General features: G+C 43.4%; 1 protein-coding gene across 1 annotated transcript in view; it reads right to left on the bottom strand.

Annotated features, from left to right (window-relative positions):
• Positions 1-1,926: 1,926 nt before the first annotated feature.
• The window catches only part of SLC4A11 (solute carrier family 4, sodium borate transporter, member 11), a gene marked incomplete at its 5' end in the record, with an annotated part of 22,940 nt that continues 5,560 nt past the window's right edge, over positions 1,927-19,306 (bottom strand). The window contains 7 exons of the mRNA XM_009865995.1: positions 1,927-2,333; positions 5,312-5,481; positions 7,868-8,063; positions 12,572-12,745; positions 15,513-15,681; positions 16,837-16,943; positions 17,700-17,949. Of these exons, the coding sequence (XP_009864297.1) occupies positions 2,270-2,333; positions 5,312-5,481; positions 7,868-8,063; positions 12,572-12,745; positions 15,513-15,681; positions 16,837-16,943; positions 17,700-17,949 (1,130 nt within the window). The remainder of the gene's footprint in view (positions 2,334-5,311; positions 5,482-7,867; positions 8,064-12,571; positions 12,746-15,512; positions 15,682-16,836; positions 16,944-17,699; positions 17,950-19,306) is intronic.

Genomic DNA, 19,306 nt, shown 5'->3' on the forward strand with positions numbered 1-19,306 from the left:
CCGAGACACCAGAAACGCAACCCCCAGGATACGCGCATTTAAACGCTTACTCAACCAGAGAATGACTTGATCCCAGTTTGGGCTAATTCTTTTGACGTCCGTGGGAAAAGCACGTTATTTAAGCGTCGTGAGGCTTTCGCGCTCCCTCCTGTCTGACAACAGGTACTGAACTGCTGGCTGTCACTTGCTCTTTTTCTGTCGACTGAAGACGAGACACGCTTCTACCACCTCCGCCTTTGCACTGCCCCGAAATCCTGTTTGCTGACTCTCTGTGCCCTGCTTCTACACAAAGACCTCGGTAACAGCTATTGTGCGATCTCACCACAGAAATGACTCAAAAGCCAGGAAACGCTGATGAAGACGGTCGGAAACCACGTGTGGAATTTATACCTGCTGTCACGTCCCTTATCAGGCAAGGGTTTCATAAGAAAATAAAAATTTAGTTTTCTCCACTCGTGTTTTAAAGCTGTAGGCAGCTGCATTAAGATGAAATACCTCCTAATACTTAATGCAAATACATCAAATCTTCAGTGGCTTGAGTCTGGCTTAGTTTCAGCGTAGGAACTTTTTACCCAATGCCTTCCTCCCTCATTACAGAGTTGGTCTTCCTCATTATGCAGAGGAATACAATTAGTAGGGCACGTGCTGATAAAAAAAACCCCAAAACTGCACCATTTACTGGGCAAGCAATTGGTAAGAAACACTTCTCTGTGCAAATAATGTATTTGCATTTTATTTTATATTTCCTCTTCCCTCGTTTCTATTGTTTTGAAAGTTCATTATCTTCAGAGGTCCACATTTTTCTGAACACTTTACCTGTAATTTGTAGTGTGCAGCAACGGGCAAGCACTGATCTCAAGGGCAGCTTGTTTCACAGTACTCCAAATAAGAAAACTGACCATAGTACAAGCTAAATTAAATAAACTGAAGTATAAAAGACGGCAGAAGTTAGATTAATCCAGAAATATAATATAACGTCTGGGAGTGGGGGAAATCGCGCATTAGCTACAAATGAAATGGTCAACAAATATTGAGCAGGTGAAAGAGGAAAACTTCCATCACATGCTGTACATTAAAATTAAATGCAAAATTCACACGTTGGAGCACTAAGACAGAATGATGAAGGTCTCGAGCCACAGGAAGAAGAAAGCAAAGGAACACCTTGAATAAAGGAAAAGAGCAGCTTTAAAAGGAAAAAAACAACAACAACAACAAAGTGGCCAAATTTCAAATGAGAAAAAGCAGCACTGAAGCAGAGAACAAGTACATGGTCAAGGAATCACGGGTAACACTGACTGCGCAAAACACTCTTGATATTTTGAATCAGGCCTATTTGTATATCTATGCAAAATATATACACAAATCCATATGTATATATGTACACATAGGCACTACTGTACATATGTATATGCAGTCATTAACGCAACTGCCCTTTGACGAGCTTCAGCATCTGACTCTGGGTGCAAGCACAAATGTTGCAGCTGTGCAAAACTACACTTCTGTGTTTGATAAGCGAGAAGTAACAGTAGCCGGATCCCAAAATAATTCCCAAATAGCTTAGACCCAGATGTGGTTTCATCAACACTGCCACGTGAGCCCAACCTCTGAACATTTCCAGCTCATTTGTAGGAATTAAATATTTATCTAAAGTTATGCGTTGTATCAATATAACTTATATCTTTTTCCAACCCCACTAATCTGAAGAGATGGCCAGACTTTTCTCCTGACATCAGAGGTTTAGCACAAGGCCATCCCACCCAGAACACCAATTTGGGAACACTGGATGCATGGAAAATTGAATTCAAAGGCCAGGCTGTCATTCTGTAAAAGAAAGGTCAGTTGCTGTCTTTATAGTGTTTTAGAAGAAATGGACATGGTGCATAAAAAGAAAAAAAAAAAAAAAGAAAAGAGAGATATTCCCCCACTCTCAAACACAGGAACACATAACAACTCTGAGAATGCATGCTCCAACCGTAGACATGCTGATCTTTGGGGTTTCCAGTTTTGGGATGTGGAAAGTAATATTTTCCATAAAGCTTGCTTGCTTCACAGCTCCAAAAAAGCATCGGCCTCCCAAGTCCAAGGCTGTTTTGGTCTGACACTTCAACACTCATTTGGTCTTTGATACGTGTGCATTACCAACGTCATATTAGAGCAGAAAGAAAGTGGTGAAAGAAAGAACTGCAGAGAGATTGTTCTACGCCTCGGCAAAGCCACCTTCCAACTCCAAAAGAGCTCTCCTCACTGCTCCGTGAGTGGAGGACCCTGTTCAATGCTCTGCATCCATAGCATCCAAGTACTTGGCTTCGATGATCCTAGGGAGCAGGTTATACCTAAGATTGAACCAGAGAGAAAGCATTAAGTGCTTGTTTATAGTCATGTAACATTTTGTCTGTTCCAAGATCCTCAGCCGAGTTTGTCCGTGGCCATGCAGGCAACAGATTCACCCAGCTGAGGGGGAGATGAAGCAGAGGGAAAGTAAAAGAACAAAAAATCCTGCAATCCAGCATTTATAGGAATAACAGTGTGGAGCTCCTCTGGGAAGTTGAAGAGTAAACAGAACACTCTCATCCTCACAGTAGAAAAGTCGCTTTCCTAGAGCACTCTGTCATTGGAAAGTCTTCAAGGTGCCAAAAATGCACCATCTCACTTGGCCCACAGCTACGCTCCCGGGTTGTGCTGCGGAGGCAGGTAGCAGCTCCCTGCTGCTTCCAGTTTGCTAATGGATGGGTTACTTGGCCAAGAAACACCATTTATTTCTCATGTCTGCTTCCTTCAATATTTTCCCCATAATGGGAATATTGGCTGAAAGACCTGCATACCAAGCTTGTTTGTCTCCTCAGTTCTTCATGTATCCCAGGTCACTCCTTTGTCAGCTCTCACCACAAAGAAGATTTAAGAAACCAACAAGAAGCTCTGGTCTTTAGGAGATACACTAAATATATCAGCAAGACTTGAGACCACAGCAAGAGGCTAAGAAGAGCAGCAACATTCATTTCTCCAGCTGCTGGTAAGACTCCATTCCTGCCCAGTGTCTAGATTCTTCACTGGATCGTGGAAACAGTGATTCCCTTACTTTTAAGGTAGTATTTTTGTGGATTTTTTTGCTTTGGTGGTTTACTATTTTTTGGTTTGTTTGTTTATTTGCAAGAACATTCTTAATTAACATATTTAGGTGAGAAGGACATAGCCCTGTAACAATATGCTATGAAGTTGCACTCACTAAAATCTTACTTCATATTTAGTTGGACACTTTTCCTTGCTTCACAGGAAGCAAGGCTGTTAAAATAAGGCACAAAGCACTAGAAATCCAGTTTCAGGCTTGGAAGGGCCTTTTCAATAGCTATGAAAGATATCTCCAACAGCACTTAACTGCTGGGAAGTACCAAGATCTGCTTAAATAGACCTGTCATGAAATAAAATGCTTGAGAGCCATGGGAGCACAGAGAGAACTTGGAAAGAAGGTATTTTTCTTTCCTCTCTAAGCAACCAAAAAGTAGTCAGCCCACAGTTCTGAATTAAAGCCAGGGAACTGGGGATACCCAAAAGAGACCACTTTTTCTCCCAACAGGCTGTTCTCCACTGCAATAATGAAAAGCCACTGAAATCCACTATCTTTCACTTTAACACTAGGCCGCTGGAAAAAGATTGTCCCTCACCACTGATAATGCAAATCATGTGTCTAATGTTGTCAGACAGATGGAAATGTTGCTTTGAGACACAGATGGGACACTGAGCCATGACTTACTCATCTGAGTCTGATTCTTGCCTTTGACCCCTGGCTACTGTCCTATTCTCTTTTTCCTTTGCTTCTCAACAACAACAACAAAAAAAGATATTTCATTTCTTCTACTTTGTCTCATCTACTTAGAGAGCCAAATCTTTGTGAAAAAGTCATCGTTAACCGCAGAGCTCATGCATCATGGTGCTGCCTTCTCAGCTGGAGTTCAAAGAAATTACATGAAGGCAAAAAAAAATCAAGAGAAAGGAAAAGTCAAGGGCAAATTTCTGTCTTGTGCTGGGTAGCACCATCTTCCCCCTAGAAGCAGGGCTGATTATCCAGCTACTAGAAATAGCCAGAAAAAAAGTCAGCAGAGCTAGTATAAGATGACAGTACCTTATTTCCTGAAAAGATATATTTGCACCACTAAATCTTCTAGCTCTTATTACAAAATCAGAGGAAACTTGCAATTCCCACAAAAGTCAACCATCCAGCACTGCACACACCTGAACTATTTACCAGCCAATTAACCAATCACCCAGCGTGACACCTATGTGAAGGGCAGGTGAGAGACTCCTGCCATAAAACAATGCGATTTCCAAGGTTTTTGCTTATCTTTAAAAATCCATCCCAAATGGCTCTAACCTGATCCTGTTGAAAGCCATGCTAGTTTTGACATTTGCTTCTGTTTTAGAAAGAACTAGACTCATCTCTCTCATCCAACGAAAACACCACAATAGGTGCCTTGGTAAATTATCACAGAGCAAGCCCTGAGCTTTGAGACCAGTTAGAAAATCTCTAAGGCTGCAAGCTCAAAGTCAACCAGATATTGCTGAATGCCCTGCTGGCCTAAAAATAATCAAATGGACAGGAAACAGATCTGTTCCTTCCAAGATCTTATTATGGCTTCTCATTATGTCCAAAGGATGGAGAATATGAATGATTTAACTGGAGAATGACGAGCAGTCACTGTTAATGAACATTAAGGAGGAAAATAGTTGAATTTCTCAATGATTCTCTCTCAAGACTGAAAGATATTTTGGGGTCTTCCCAGTTTTAAAGATACATTTTAAGACTAAATCCGGCTAGTTTGACCATTGGCAATAGAATTTAGCAGTGCAAGAGGTCTGCAAAGTCACCACAGCACTGGTTAAGAGACAAGGATTCCCCTTGGGTAAAATTTCTAGCTCTGCTCCAAGCACAGGCCCTCAGAAATCAAACTGCAAAACAAGAAGAAACATTATCAAACACCACCTAGAGGGAAGGCTCAGACTACAGCATCTCGGGGAAAAAACCAGGCATCTCACAAATTGCAAAAGGAGGCTTATTGGCCTCTCCACCGGTTGGAGGAAGAGTACCTGCCAGCCCACAACCCTTTACATAACAGGATCAGTGAAATCACAGGTTCTCTGCACAATTCCTCCTCAAGCCTGAGCAAGTGGTGAAGAAGAGGCTCACCATCACCCACTTCCAGGATCTTGCTATTCATAAAAGTAACAGATGCCCTTCCAGACCACTTAGACTTCCTGCAGTCCAAGCCTGAAGACAAAAGGCATGGGAAAGAGAACAAAAGGCGGCCAAGCTTCGTACCTGATTGGGATCATCCCTATCATGATGAGCGGGAAGATCATCTTCATGTAGGGCAACGGTGACATGCCAAAACCACAGAGGATGAGGAGTTGCAGGACCTGCAAGCCTGTGAAATAGTGGATCTTCCTCTGGGGCACTCTGCGGATGTAATGTGTCGGAGGATAAGCAGTCTGGGAAGAGAAGAATTACTTGTTAGACATGCAGTGACCTGGAGTCACAACTGCAAACATGGCACAGGCTTCTGAACACAAGGGTTTTAAAGAAGGCATCAATCTACACACACGTAGAGGGCATCAACATCAGAGCCCTCGACAGCTGAACGCAGGATTTGTAGGGTTAAAGCAAGCGCCTTAAACCACAGCTTTGGCAGCAACGCACAGAAGATGACTGGGCACTAAAAAACCTGGAGAAGAAAAGACCCATCACACAGCTAAGATGGCCTTTGGGACCATCTGGAGTGCAATAAAGTATCTCGGTAAGTACAGTAACGATTCCCCTGGGCAGGATTATCAGGGCTCTGCAGCAATATGTGAAGTGCCTATGGGGGTGCACAGGGGAGGGTGTCGGTAAGCAGATGCGTTCGGGTGTTGTTACCGCTGGATGGATTCTCCACCCGAAACCCAAGATCCTGATTATTTCATCAGCCTCTGCTGATCGGACACCACGCTCGCCTCTGGCGGTGCCATTTCTTGGCTGAACCCCAGCAGGGAAAAGTCCAGGAGATGAGATTGGGGAGGTGTGGGAAGAGACTGTGCTCAGACTGCAGTTATTTTTCTCAACTCATGTAAGCTATTGATTTTTTGAGAAAGCAGCAGAAAAAGAAAAAAGAAACAAGTCAAAAACCATGGTGACATTAATAGGCTAAATATCACTCGTGGTTTCTTTTGACAGTTCCTCGCTGATGCCTGAGCACAGGCTTTGACTCACTGTCTATACATCAATGAAGAATATGAGCGACTGTCTGCTGGCATTGATACAGACTCGATGGATTTCAAATTGTGCCGTGACTCATTAAAAGGTTTCCAGAAAAGGGAGATCTCCATATCTGAGAATACTTTTTAATTTTCCCAGCTGAAGCTTGGAAAATTCCACACATAATTTGTACTGACACCAGAAGGAATATTCCATGTACATCACTAACTATTCAGCCTTCACTCAAAAAACTGACATGACAAATGTAATCTTCACAGTTTTAACCTCTGGGATGTAATATTAGAGATCAAGATAGATTAGCAGAGAGGCATTGCCAAATACTGGGCTTATTAAGCCTTTGACCCTTGTTACATAACAGAAGGTGAGCTGGAGACTCGCTGTTGCTCCCAGGTACCACCTACGCTGCAAAGCAACGTCTCCTGTAACAGAAACCACTTGAAAAACACGTCTTCCAGATTTGTTTTCATCCCACATCAGAAGGGTTTCAATAATGCAAGTAATTTGATTTTGACTTAAAAATCCTATCTTGTGGTATTTCACACACAAGTCAAAATGAAAGTGTAAAACGTAGCAAAAAACCAAACACCAAACCTGCTCGAAAGCTTGGTTGGAGGGATCAAAGATCACCATTTACTGACACCGCATATTTTGCACTTTTTAATATTTTTATTATTTTTTTAAATGTATGCTCTCTGCAGCTGGCACAACAGTGGGGTTTTAAAACTTACAAACATCTTACATTTGGTGAGCAAGTTTGTGCAATTGTATTCTTTTAAAAAGGTGTTGTTGAATGCATTTTTAAGTTTTCCCTCTACACAGTTTAGGGGGTGTCTTCACTAGCAGCAGCTATCCTGGTTCCACTCATGCACTCAATTTTTGCCTTTTGGAGATAGGGACTCCAGAGCAATCCTTAACAGATTGAAAAGAAGAATTACACCCAAGACATCACCCTGAACAAGAAAGCTCAAATGCTTTTGTGGCAGGGAAATGCAGAAAGTCATTTATGCTGAATTTGAAAGATAGATGAGATGCAGTGTCACTCCACGAACGATTCAGCTACCACCTTTTTTTTAGCCCAACAATAACCACGCCACTTGTGTTATCTGACACCGCATTTTTCTCCCACTCATTTGTCCGCTTAAATGGAAACAGACTTTTTTTTGCTCCTGTCTCAGCAACACCCAGGCTAGACTAAAAGACATCAAGCTTCACACCCACTTTGCAGAACAAGGTGAAAGGGATATGCAAAGTGCAGGTCAGAGCTGGAAATTAACCTCCTGAAGACATGAGTTTTGAGGATAACCCCAACACCTTTCCACGTTAGCTCCTAGCACAGCTTTATAGAATCATCAAATGGTTTAGGTTTTGGGGACCTTAAAGATCATGGAGTTCCAACTCTCCTGCCCTGGGTAGGGACATCTCACCACCAGACCAGGTTGCTCAAAGCCTCATCCAACCTGGCCTTGGACACCTCCAGGGATGAGGCATCCACACCTCTGGGCAAATGCTGCAGTGCCTCACTCACCCCCACAGTAAAGAATTTTTTCCTACTAAGTTTGGTGCTAAGATTTTAAACAGAATTTCCTTCTCTGTTCCAGCAGGCTGGTGCCCCGGTCTGCGTACCTGTTCTTTGAGCAGGAGAGCCACCCTTTCAAAGAGCTGGTTCCCATCGATGGAGGTCAGCGCGATGTAGAGGAAGAGGCCATCAAGGACGGGCTTTGGGATCCACTGGAGAGGGAAAGGGAGGAGCAGGAGCGAGAGGCCAACCAAGAAGTTTGCCACTAGACTTGTCAGCCGGGTCTCCTTCACACTCACAATCCTGAAAGCAAGAAAACAGGGATTAGGGGATGAGGATAATAACGCAGTATCCATGGAAGCTTATTGCTGGGGTGAGTAGGTGCAGGACACGTGCCACTCGGGAAAGGGAAACTCATCTCCACTGCTCTGAGATCAGCACTTCTGGCCCCGTGCTGACATTGAGAAGGCAGAGCCTCGCTGGCTCCCGGCCAGGCACTTAATCCACAGCTCAAACAGAGCAGCTGGAAAAATGCCAAATTCCCCTCCTGCAAAAGCTCCACGGATCCTATCCTGAACTAAATTGCCCTCTGAAATAATTCTGTTTAGCACGCCACAAAAAAACAGAAATACACACACACACACAAAAAGCAGAACAACCCCAAAGCCAAAGAAGAACCAGGCAAGAATCCTCTTTCTGGGCAGCAATCTTTTCCTTGATTTACCCAGTGCATATACAATTGGCTTCTATCCAAAAAGAAAACTCATTTGACTTCTACGGGAACTAATGAACCTCTTGCAACGACCTCACTCAACTGCGAGTCAGCATTTTTGATATATATGAGGATCTCCTTGTTTATACGGGAGGGAATGCTGAGAGCACTACGCAGAGAGGTAGAAATTTAATTTTGCTCTGGATAATACCAGTCGTGCTGTAAATTGTCTATTACCATGCAAAACATGTAATTAATTAATGCAAATTTTCCAGAGTTGACAGACCACAGACGAGCTTCCCCCCTCCCTTAAAAAAAGACTGTCAGGAAAGTACGTAGCAACTTTCAGAGGCTACTCAAGGGGTGAGGGGAGGCTGCTTTGTTTTCTTTTCACTTCAACCTTCTTTTTTTTTTTTTAACAAGAATCAGCCACAAGATCTATCAAAACACATTTCCCTCTTTTGCAAATGCACTGCTGGGACTTCATAATCCCTTTTACCCTAAAGCCGATTGCTTCCCAGTGAATTCTTTCAATATTAAGTTTTTGAGAGTCTTCCTCTATGGGTAAGGTCAGGTGGAACTTCAAATCTGTTTATACATTCAAGAAGATAACGAAGCTGTGGGGATAAAGGAGCCATCCACATCTGTATTTAGAGAAGAGGGGGGAAAGGGTAAAAACAGCCTGAGGCTTGCTCTCAGGATTTGGATAACAATGCAAAATTAAAACGAGTGGTCACAAGACCTAAGGAAAGATCACAAGGAACAACAGATACTGCAAACAAAGTCCTGAGGACAACACCTGAATTCCTCGGTGAGTAGTGGGGCAGGTTGTACACCTTATCCAGGATTACCAAGACAGGACACACAGAGGAGACACAGGAGGCGTTAACCTCTAAATAACCTCCCTTGGTTAAGTTTAAACAGCAAAAGCTACAGCTTTCCTCCTTCCAAACACATTTTGTTCTGATCCTCTTGCAAGCCTCCTGTATCAGGAGGTCCCTGCCAATGCCTGGAGAACCTGAGGGAGAGCAGAGCACTCACCTGCAGCCTGCTCTTGCCAGCTCTGGAGCAACTGGGCCATCACCTAGGTGGCTACAGTTTGGCATCTTTTCCATTGCCTCCAGGTCTGGATCACCACAGAAGTCTTGGAGAAGAGCAGAGCCAAGCAGTTTAAAGTGCAAGTGCTAACTCAGAGTGGTTTCACAGTCCGATAAGGAGTGGTCAGAATGACGGAGAGGTTGGATTAAATGATCTCTAAGGTCCCTTCCAACCCAGGCCATTCTATGATTCTACGACTGCTACGAGCCCCTCAAGTGGCCCAGTAAAAGCAGGAGTGAAAAGATGCACTAACTGCTCACCCAGGTACAGCAAGACTTCCCCTGGCTTCATCACCAGGCAAGTGACAGAGGAAGCATTTCTGCTATTTCTGACAAAAATCTCACCCACTGCCATGGACATTCGTGACGTGCAAGCATGAAGTCTGAGCACGCACAAGTCTTCTGGGTTCTTTGCAAGGGAATTCATGCAAACCAAAGAGCCCAGGATCAAAACTAGATATGAGGCCACCACATTTCAATCTTATGCAAGTTTGCAAATACTGAACAGCTCAGAGGAGCAGCCCCTTGGGTAACGGATTTCTGAAGTTCATGGAATCTTCTTCTATCATCTCTTGGGGATGCAGCAACCCCAGCAGTGAAGAGACTTTAGTCACATACAAGAAGTACTGCAATCACTACTGCCAGCTCCTGCTAATGCCACTTAAAAGTTTCTTATCAGAATATACTTAAAATTGCTTATAATTGAACAAACATGAGAACTTTAAAGCTGAAGTTCCCAGACTCGAACTGATCTTCTGCCAATTCTAGTACTTTTCTTATTTCCAGGGTAAGGACATCACAGTCACATTAAGTCAGCAGAACAAACCCTGTAATTTGCACATCTTCAGAATCTGGTTTGGCCCTTGAGGAAACAGCTCCAGAAAGTCTGTGCTACACTAGAAATTAAGTAATTAACAGAGATTAAAGAGCATAATCCAGGCTCATTTCCCTAGAATCCTTCAAATGTGGCTAGCACGGGATTAGCCATTCCCGACCTCCTCCATACGAGTAATGAGAGCTGATTTGCAGATTGCCTCATGAAACTCAAGTGGTTACTCTACAGGGGAGAAGAAAATTTTGCTTTCATCATGACAGATCTTTATTCTTGTTTATATCATCCTCGCTAAGAGCTTTGATTCGAGTGCAGGGAAGGAGCCTGCCAAGAAAGGCAGCGCTGAAAGAAAACCCGATTTTCTAATTGAGCTTCAGTGTGTTTCTTTTCCAGCAGAGCTGGCTAAGAGGGGGGAAAAAAAAAAAAGACCAAAGAAAAAGACAACATTGCTTAGAGCCTCCTGTTTATAGCTCATTGCTTTGCAGAGAACAAAAAGCTTCAGCCTCAAAGGGAGTTCAACTAACTAGGAAATCCTTGTTCCCTTTTTCCCTCCCAATACCCAGTGCACAGCACTCATTTACATACTGATTTGCCTCCAGCAGACGAAGAGCTGCGCAGCAAGGGGACACGTGGCAGATTAGGGCATCCCACAGCCCCCTCAGGGTAATCACCGGAGCCATATCTAGGTTAGCACAGCCAAAAAGGGCTCCCCGATGTTCTTTTTGGGCAGCTGCGTGAAGGAGCAGAGGACAAGGGCAGGAGGTAGTCCTTAGCTTGGGCAACGGACTTGGGTTTTTCAAGGAGAAGTCAGAATGTGGAATCAAAACAGCACGTGGCAAAGCAGGCAAAAAGCCACCAGGTATTAAAATTCACAACAGAAGACACAGGAGGGAGGCTTGGCACGTGCGTTTCCACGTGTAAATTCTGCACCTGACAATGAAAGAGAGAGCAGAGGTATCCCGGAGCATATCACGGACACCAAGAGCAAGGGCATGGATTAAAACTCTACAGACTTCAAATTACAAAATTGCCTTTTTTTTTTTTTTTAATAGAGTTTAGCGTTTATTCAAGACAGATAGAGCTGTGGGAAAAAACAATACCAACATATATTAATGAGAATATGAGCCCAAGGGATTGATCCTCTAAGAAAAGTCTGTAGAAGCATTGCAGGGAACAGCAGAACTCGGCAATTTCCAGATGTGGAAGGCAAAAATCTGTCCACCACTGGCCCAAAAAAGCAGCTGGGCCAGGTTGGGAGGGGCCAGCCAGCACCAAGAACAGCATGAAGGCAAGACTGAAATTAAAAGACAGACCCACTTTGTCCTCCAAAGTAAATGACCACTTAGCCTCACTTTTGATAAGTGGCATGTTTGAAAACGGAAAGCAAGACAAGATAATTAAAACTAATGGCATGTGAGTGGAAATTACCACTTTGGATGTAAAAGCACTCAACTGTAACATACTGAGATCAAATAGACCAGATAATCTCTATTCTGGGGCCGGTTTCATGAGAAATTAGGTTTTCAATTTTTTTTATTTTTTTCTTTTAATAGGTCTCTGACAAGAGTATGTTAGAAAACTCAGAAGAGGAAAAAAGATGGTCTTAAATAGAAAGCGGTGACCCAGGCGTGGCTTAACAGTCACTTTTGCTTAAAAACAAGAGAATTTAATAAGCATCTTGCCTTCCTGAAACGTGGTGGAATATGCTATGGGAGCTCTGAAATAACACTGCATTTTTCCTACCTTTTGTAATAAACACCAGATCGGTTTCAGGCAATGAATCAGACTGGATTTTTTCTGGTGAAGACATCTGGAAAGATCTGGCCAAAGCATATCCTCAGTTTCCACAAAGACAGACCTGAAAAAGGCCTTGGCCAGCTCCTCCAGAGAAGAATTTGCACCAGAGTGTGCGGAATCCCTGCAGGCTAGTGCCAACCACTGAGAAGAGCATAAATTTGTGGCTATCTTAAAACAAGCACTTTGGTGAAGGGGGATGAAGCCAGGTCAAACGCCATGCTGGCTGAGATGGCTTCATTTCTCCTCCACCTTCATATCTTGCAGGTATTCAAGACAGTCGTCTCCCCAACCACATCAACCGCTGTACCCAAAGGATTAGGAAACCACAAACGAAACCAAAGAGATCTAAGAAAGCGCCGCAGTTCCTACTTACGTCTCGTAGATGTGTCCGTTTTCAACCCTTTCCTCCACGTAGGCCAGGGCGCGGACGTGCATGGGGGAGTGAGGGAAGGCGGCGTGGATCCACGGGAGGCCGAAGACTGAGAGCCCCGTGTTAATCAGCGCGACGAGCAGGAGGTCCCAGTGATAAGCTGTTCCCTTCACCAACCTGAAACGAGGATTTTGTGGCCAACAGTTACACCCCGTGCAGACTGCAACAGGCTGCCCTCGCTGAACCTGAGCTCAGATGCTAAACACCGGAGCGCAGTTCCATGCACAGAGAGATTTGACACTCCTCCTGCTTTCCAGTCCGCGTTACACAAATGTGAGAGGTAATGCAACTTGATAGTTTGCTCCCAAAGCAGTCATCTCCTGGAAAGAACAACACTGAGCAGAAAGGCAGCCCGCTAAAACAACAGCCCATGAAAATTTCATCAGCGTTTTTGCCACTATATTTAATGCAGAGTGCACTCAGAGATACACGTATATCTGCTAGCAGAGTCCACGTGGAGAGTGGTTAGAAACCTGGTTAGGGGTTGCCAAACTACTGATACTAAAGTTCCCCATCTGACTTGTTTCTCACCCTGATCTCTCTCCTTTCCCACAAGCAGAACACATGCTCGGTGCGTTGCACTAATCCCCTAATTATGTAATTGCTACTGCATGGTAAGAAAATGGGACATGGATTTATCAAGCTTCAGCTCCTCCTTAGGAGTCAGCCAAGGAGATGTGCTCCTCACTTTGGTGAATGCTGGGTAGTCTCCCTGTTTTGTTTGTCGGGGAGGAGGAAACTTGCAGCCTTCACCAAAGCAGCTCACATTCTCTTTGCGGAGAGCGGACGCTAACGCTGAACTCACATCTAGTTTCACCCTGTCATTTTTTTGCAAGGTCTGCCCCTGCCGGAATATACCCATCCGGTACTGAATGCTCAGATACTAGGAGCAAATTTTAGAAAAAAGGCTGAGGAAGGAATCATCTCTCAGACATTGATACCTAACTCAAACGTCTATTGCTGTGTTTCTGCCTGGCCATTGGGGCAGACAGCAGTTGCCACCCTCACACAACACAAGGGATCAGCTGGAAATTGCTCTCCAGGTACCACCAGCTGGGAAGGGAGCATCATTTAGGTGTCGTAACGCTACCTGGAGCATGCAGGGAGCTAGCAGACATGACCCAACAGATGAAGATCTATGCCTAATGTCTATCTTCAGGAGCAGCAGATGCCACCGTCTGAAGCAGAAGTCTCGGGTGGGGTTTGGCTTGAGAACAAAAAGACTTGAATCACTGGAAGTGCTCACCTCCATCGATTGCGGAGGCCAGGGGGTGACTAAGGTAGACATCCACGTTGCGATGCCTCTGAAACTGAAAGGTGCTGGAAGGAAGGGTGGGATTGTAAACATGCTTCCTGCACCGGCTCATGCTCTGAAAGCACAGCCCCTGCTCCAGCACCTCCAGTGTCCCCAGGGTTAGCATTTGGTTGTCTCATCTGCCCTTTTCAGAGGGCTTTCTGTGTACAAAGGCCCTACGTCTCACAGCAGCGGCCATCTAGTCTCCTTGGGACACTGGTCTCGGCAGTCTTGCAGCACCACGTGTGGGATACATCCGCTCTGACCAAGGGAGAGGCTCCACTGAGCTTGTCTAGCCCAACACACCACTTAGGCTACCTTTGCACTGCCCCAGCAGCCCAGTGTTCCTTGGACTGTCCTGTGTCCTTGCTTTGATTATTCTTTAGCAGAGCACATCAGTGTACATTCAGACAATCATCATCTCTTCCCCCTCCCCTTTTTTTTTTTCTTTTTGGTAGGAGGAAATCACTACACTTGCTAAACCACCAAACAGCATGTTCTCCATTTGGCCAGTACAGACAAGAGTTTTTATTCTGTGATGGTACCACAGAATGAATGTGTCAAGTCCTAGTTTTCCTGTCTCTAAAACCACACGTCCTGATACCTGACTGGCATAAGCTCAGCCCCATAATAAGGCATTCCAAAAAACACAGTGAAGAACTCCAAAAAAATATTTTACATTCTTTAAAGACACTCTGGTGGAGAACACAAAAAATTTAGAAAAGACTCGTATTAGGAAAGAGATGATTCACAGATTCATGCAACACTTAAAAGGATATAATAAAGATAAGGGGAGGGAAATCATGTGGTCAAAGAAAACCAATTATAACTGAATTTGAGCTTGTCTTCTCTCTCCTAATTCAGTGTCACTCCAGCTACAACATGGAGAATGCTAATTTGTGTTATGCAAGCAGAAAACCCTCCCACACATTACATTACAAAAATTCTGAGACATGGTAGTTTCCCTGCAAAAAAAAAAAAAAGTCATACATATTCCCTCCTGATATCATATCTGATTGCAGTTGGCACAAAAACATAAGAGGGAATATTTTAATAGTGTGACATCTCAGCTCAAGTTTGCACATAAACCAGACCTATCAGACATTAGATATACTGTTTTATTTCACTTCTACCTTTTCAGCTGGAGACTAACACTTTCTGCAGCTCACCCGCAGCATATCTCTGTATGACATTTATGCAGGTCATTGACTCTTCCTTTTCAAAAGATTCTCTGTACTGCAAGAGCAGTGCAAGTGTCCACATGCGTCAGACACTCCCTAAATACCTGGAGGTATGTCCACAGACCTCAAAACCATACAAAACATCTATGTAACATTCACATGTAGGTAAAGAAGTAACAGGCTGAGGTTATGAGCTCATTGACGCTTTGCATTTTTGATTCACTGCCACAATATTGGGTTTTTGGAATGGTGAGGAGTTAGGCAGTAGAGTTACTCTAGTCTGCAACAACACAAGTTCTGAAGGACATGTCCCGAGTATCTTTCCTGATATGAAGCTTTGGACAAGCAATTCTGGGAAGAGACTCGAGGACAGCTCTCCACAGAGGAAGAAGAGTACCAAAAGCATTACCTGTTCTCTGGAGCGTTTGTGAGTGATGCCACGATGTTCTGCTCTATGAAGAAGAGCATCGACAGGATGAACCCCAGCCCCATGGCGCTCATCACTGACCCGATGGAGAGGGACTGAACTGGGGCCAGCACGAACAAGCGCTCCGATGGGTTGTAGTTAAATTTAGACACTGGAAAGAGAAGGGAAATGACGTTAGGAGGCACTGTCACGTCCAACCATCCACCCCAGCTATGTTTTACCTGCACCATGAACTATTGGGAGCCAACGCAGCAAACTAGGCGAAATGCTCTGGCATGTGGGAGCCAGAAGGCAAGAGAATATGGGCTCATCTGGCTGGTTTAGTTTATTTTTTCCTCCGTCCTCTTAGAACTTGGCTGCCATCCTGATTTGACAGATTACTGCTAGTTCTGGTGAGGCATTACATACATTTGAGCAAAACAAAAGAGGGAAACTTGTTTTCCACAGACACAAGGCATATTTAGATTACAAAACCTTATTTCTAACTAGCAGCATACACCTCCTGCTCGGTTAATCAAGTGACATAAGCATTCTAAAACTTCCGCATATCCAACAAGCTGTACAAGACATTTTTGTAAAAAATGCCCCTACTTTCCTGTCACTGGAAGAAATCCATGACTAGAGATAAATCACACATGGCCACACATCATTTTACAATCCAACTGGATGGAATGGTCATTACAGACAAAAAAAGCCCTAAAAAAGTAATTTCTTATTTTTTCCATACATTTCCTCACATCACCCACTCACGTCACCACAGGACAATGCAATTCCTGTCCCCATTATCGCTTCCTGATACGGAAAAGCTGATCTATTTGGCCAATGAACGGTGTCTCATTTTTAGATTTCCTTGTGTAACTTAGAACTGCCCAGGTGCTCCGCACCATTTCACCTAAAATAGGAAAACGTAAACTGGAGACAAAGAGGACAGACTGGGATCAGCAACTCTATAGCTCTCTGACTGGCAAGAACCCTTCCTGCCTGCTAATTACTTTACTCCCTTTGTTCTTTCCCAGAAATTGTTGATCCTCTTATTCTAAGAGATATGTACTTTAAATTACATTCAAATGCAAAGACACATTGGAATAATTTGTCTAGTTAGAAAACTTCACTCAGCCTTGATTGATTTTTGAATGAATTAAATCTAATCTTGAGGGAGTCTGAGCTCTTGGCGGGGGTGAGAAGTACACTCGGTATTTGTGAAATTATACGGAAGAACTTTTTTTTTTTTTAGCTAAACTTTCCTAGGATTTCCTTTCTCTTTTTCTTACATCCCAGTATTACAGAGAATAAAAACTGAACTTACTTTCAATTTCCTTGAAGATATAGGAACCCACAAGAGAGAAAGTCAGAACGGAAATCGGTAAGGCACAGTCGGATAGAATTTCACGTACTCTCGCGTGCAAATATGGGCTGCGATTTAAAGAGAAAAAAAAAGTTTCCATCAACACCACACTGTAGGGACAGTTGCTCAATACAGATAGCTTTAATACTTTAACAAGTGAAAATTCAGTCCAATCTTGCAAATCTAAAGAGATTCTTGGAGGGAAAAATTAGCTTTTAATTCAACCTTAAATCCTCTGGAATCTATAATCTCTGAAGGCTGATGAATGCATAAGCAAAACACGTAAAAAACCAAGAAACTAAAATGCAGGCTAGGAAACAGACCTCCAAACACCAATTTGTGTCTCATTTCCACTTTAGTTTAATTGCTTACTTGAGTATTTCCAATTTATTTTATTTTTTTTAAGGATAATGGGAGTAAAACCCAAATTAGAGCTGGGCATTTGACTCCCAAGAGCACACTGGAAGTACATTCCCAGAAGATCTTCTAGCACCGTCAGGGATTTTTGCCCACCAAAATGGTTCAGTGCCTATTTGGGAGGAATTACAGAAGTTCCAACGTGAAATACATGGTTCACCCAAAGTCACTTGCGACGCCAAACCAAACACGGAAGGGCATCGTCCAGTGACCGCACATTTTGTTCTGCTGCTGACATTTTCCAGGTGGCCAGCCAAGGTCATCTCCGGCTTTGGCTTCTACCACCACTAATGGAAGAGTTCCACCTGGTTTTTCTGGGTTACAAAATTAAGGTCTAAGCCATCAGCGATTCCTCACAGGTAACATAAATAATTAGCAGTCTGAGCTCTAAGACTGAAGTAACTCACCTTTTCTTAAACTGATAGAGCGTATGACCAAGCCAAAGGGTACCCAACATCAACATGAGACTAAGGACGGCAGTTTCACGTCCATGATGCACATCATACGTGCCTGTTTGATTCTCTAGGGACATGGATCTGCTCACTGATGAATTCATCAAGAAGGTGGTATTGATGCCGAGGCTTGGAATAGCATTAGCTTGTGCTTTTTCCAAGTAACTGTCTCCTGTGCGCCCATGGTAGTAATATTTCTTAAAAACTGTACAAACAACCAACAGGCAAGCATTAGGATAGGTTTGTGACAAATCAAAGCTACTAAAATAAAGTGGCTCTTTTCTGCTTGATCATGCAGTATTAACGTTACGCTTCACCAGGTTTATAGCCCTACCCTTCAAAAAGTGAAAAGAAAAATCAGGAAAGCTGCTTCTCTTACGAAGCCAGCGCTTCACAAATTTATTTTTCACTTAACAGGCAAAAGTTAAACTGAACTAAAGCAACACATTTGAATTGTAAGGACTTCTGGTGTGAATTGTTTATGTGATTTCTTTTGTTCCTAGCATTGGAATCAGTGCTCTTATATACATAAATAAATATAGACACCTACTTTCAGCAGCCTGGTAAACAAATTCCATCGAGATCTCTGACAAAATTAAGAGCAGCCAAGCTGCACTGATCCTTAAGTGGACTACAAAATGTGCAGTAATTAAAATCTGTACCAGCCTTAGAGGAAAAGTAAAGATAAACACTGATGATATGCAAAACCTGGCTGAACATTTAAATATACACTGCAAATTTGAAATAAGAGTTAGAGAGCAGCTCACAGTAAACCCGTGCAAGTGAAACACCCAGTAATGCCTCCAGACCTGCCCATAAATGTATTAGGTTAGCTCAGAGGCATTTATATAAGTAACTAACAGTTGTAAAAATACACTCTTGCTCTTAAGCATTCAGACAGCCTTGTTCCCGTTTCTATGACATTGGCTGGCTCCGAGTATATAAATGAGGTTTTGAGATGATTTCACTTCTTTGGAGAACAAGAGGCTGAGGGTGCTGAAAGCAGCAAATAAAACCTGAAGATGATGGGAGTTGGACTTTGCAGCCTTGGTACTCCCCCGTACCAACGGGAAGATACAGGAGAATGGAAATCACCACGGCAGAGCTTTGCAGTCCCCCCTCTACCTTTCTTTGCTTTAGTCCAAATACCCCTTCAAAATTTGCACAGGGAAAACTCAAAAGTTTAGGGCAAGACCATTCTCTTTGGGCAAAAATACTTAAGGTATTAAAAAATACAACACTCCTCATAACGGTCCCCCCTGCCCACCCCCCAAATAACCATCAAGCTTCTGAACCCCCCCAAGCACCCCAGCTTTTCCATCTGTGGCAGCTGCAGGGAAAACAGGCAAAACAAACTGCAATTCTACATATTTGCAAACCAGCAAAACAAACTTTAAGCATTCTGGCAAAGCACAATTAGAATTTGCAACCACCTCGAATTTGCCAAAGCACCATTTGTGTCACTGCTGGTTTGGGGCTCACCCCAGCGTAACATGCCCGATGTTGAGCCACGTTGCCATTTTAACAGCACTAATAATCTTTTCTTGTAGCACCTTCCTGTT

Source organism: Apaloderma vittatum, unplaced genomic scaffold (assembly GCF_000703405.1).
Source record: "Apaloderma vittatum isolate BGI_N311 unplaced genomic scaffold, ASM70340v1 scaffold13343, whole genome shotgun sequence".
Taxonomy (NCBI): domain Eukaryota; kingdom Metazoa; phylum Chordata; class Aves; order Trogoniformes; family Trogonidae; genus Apaloderma; species Apaloderma vittatum.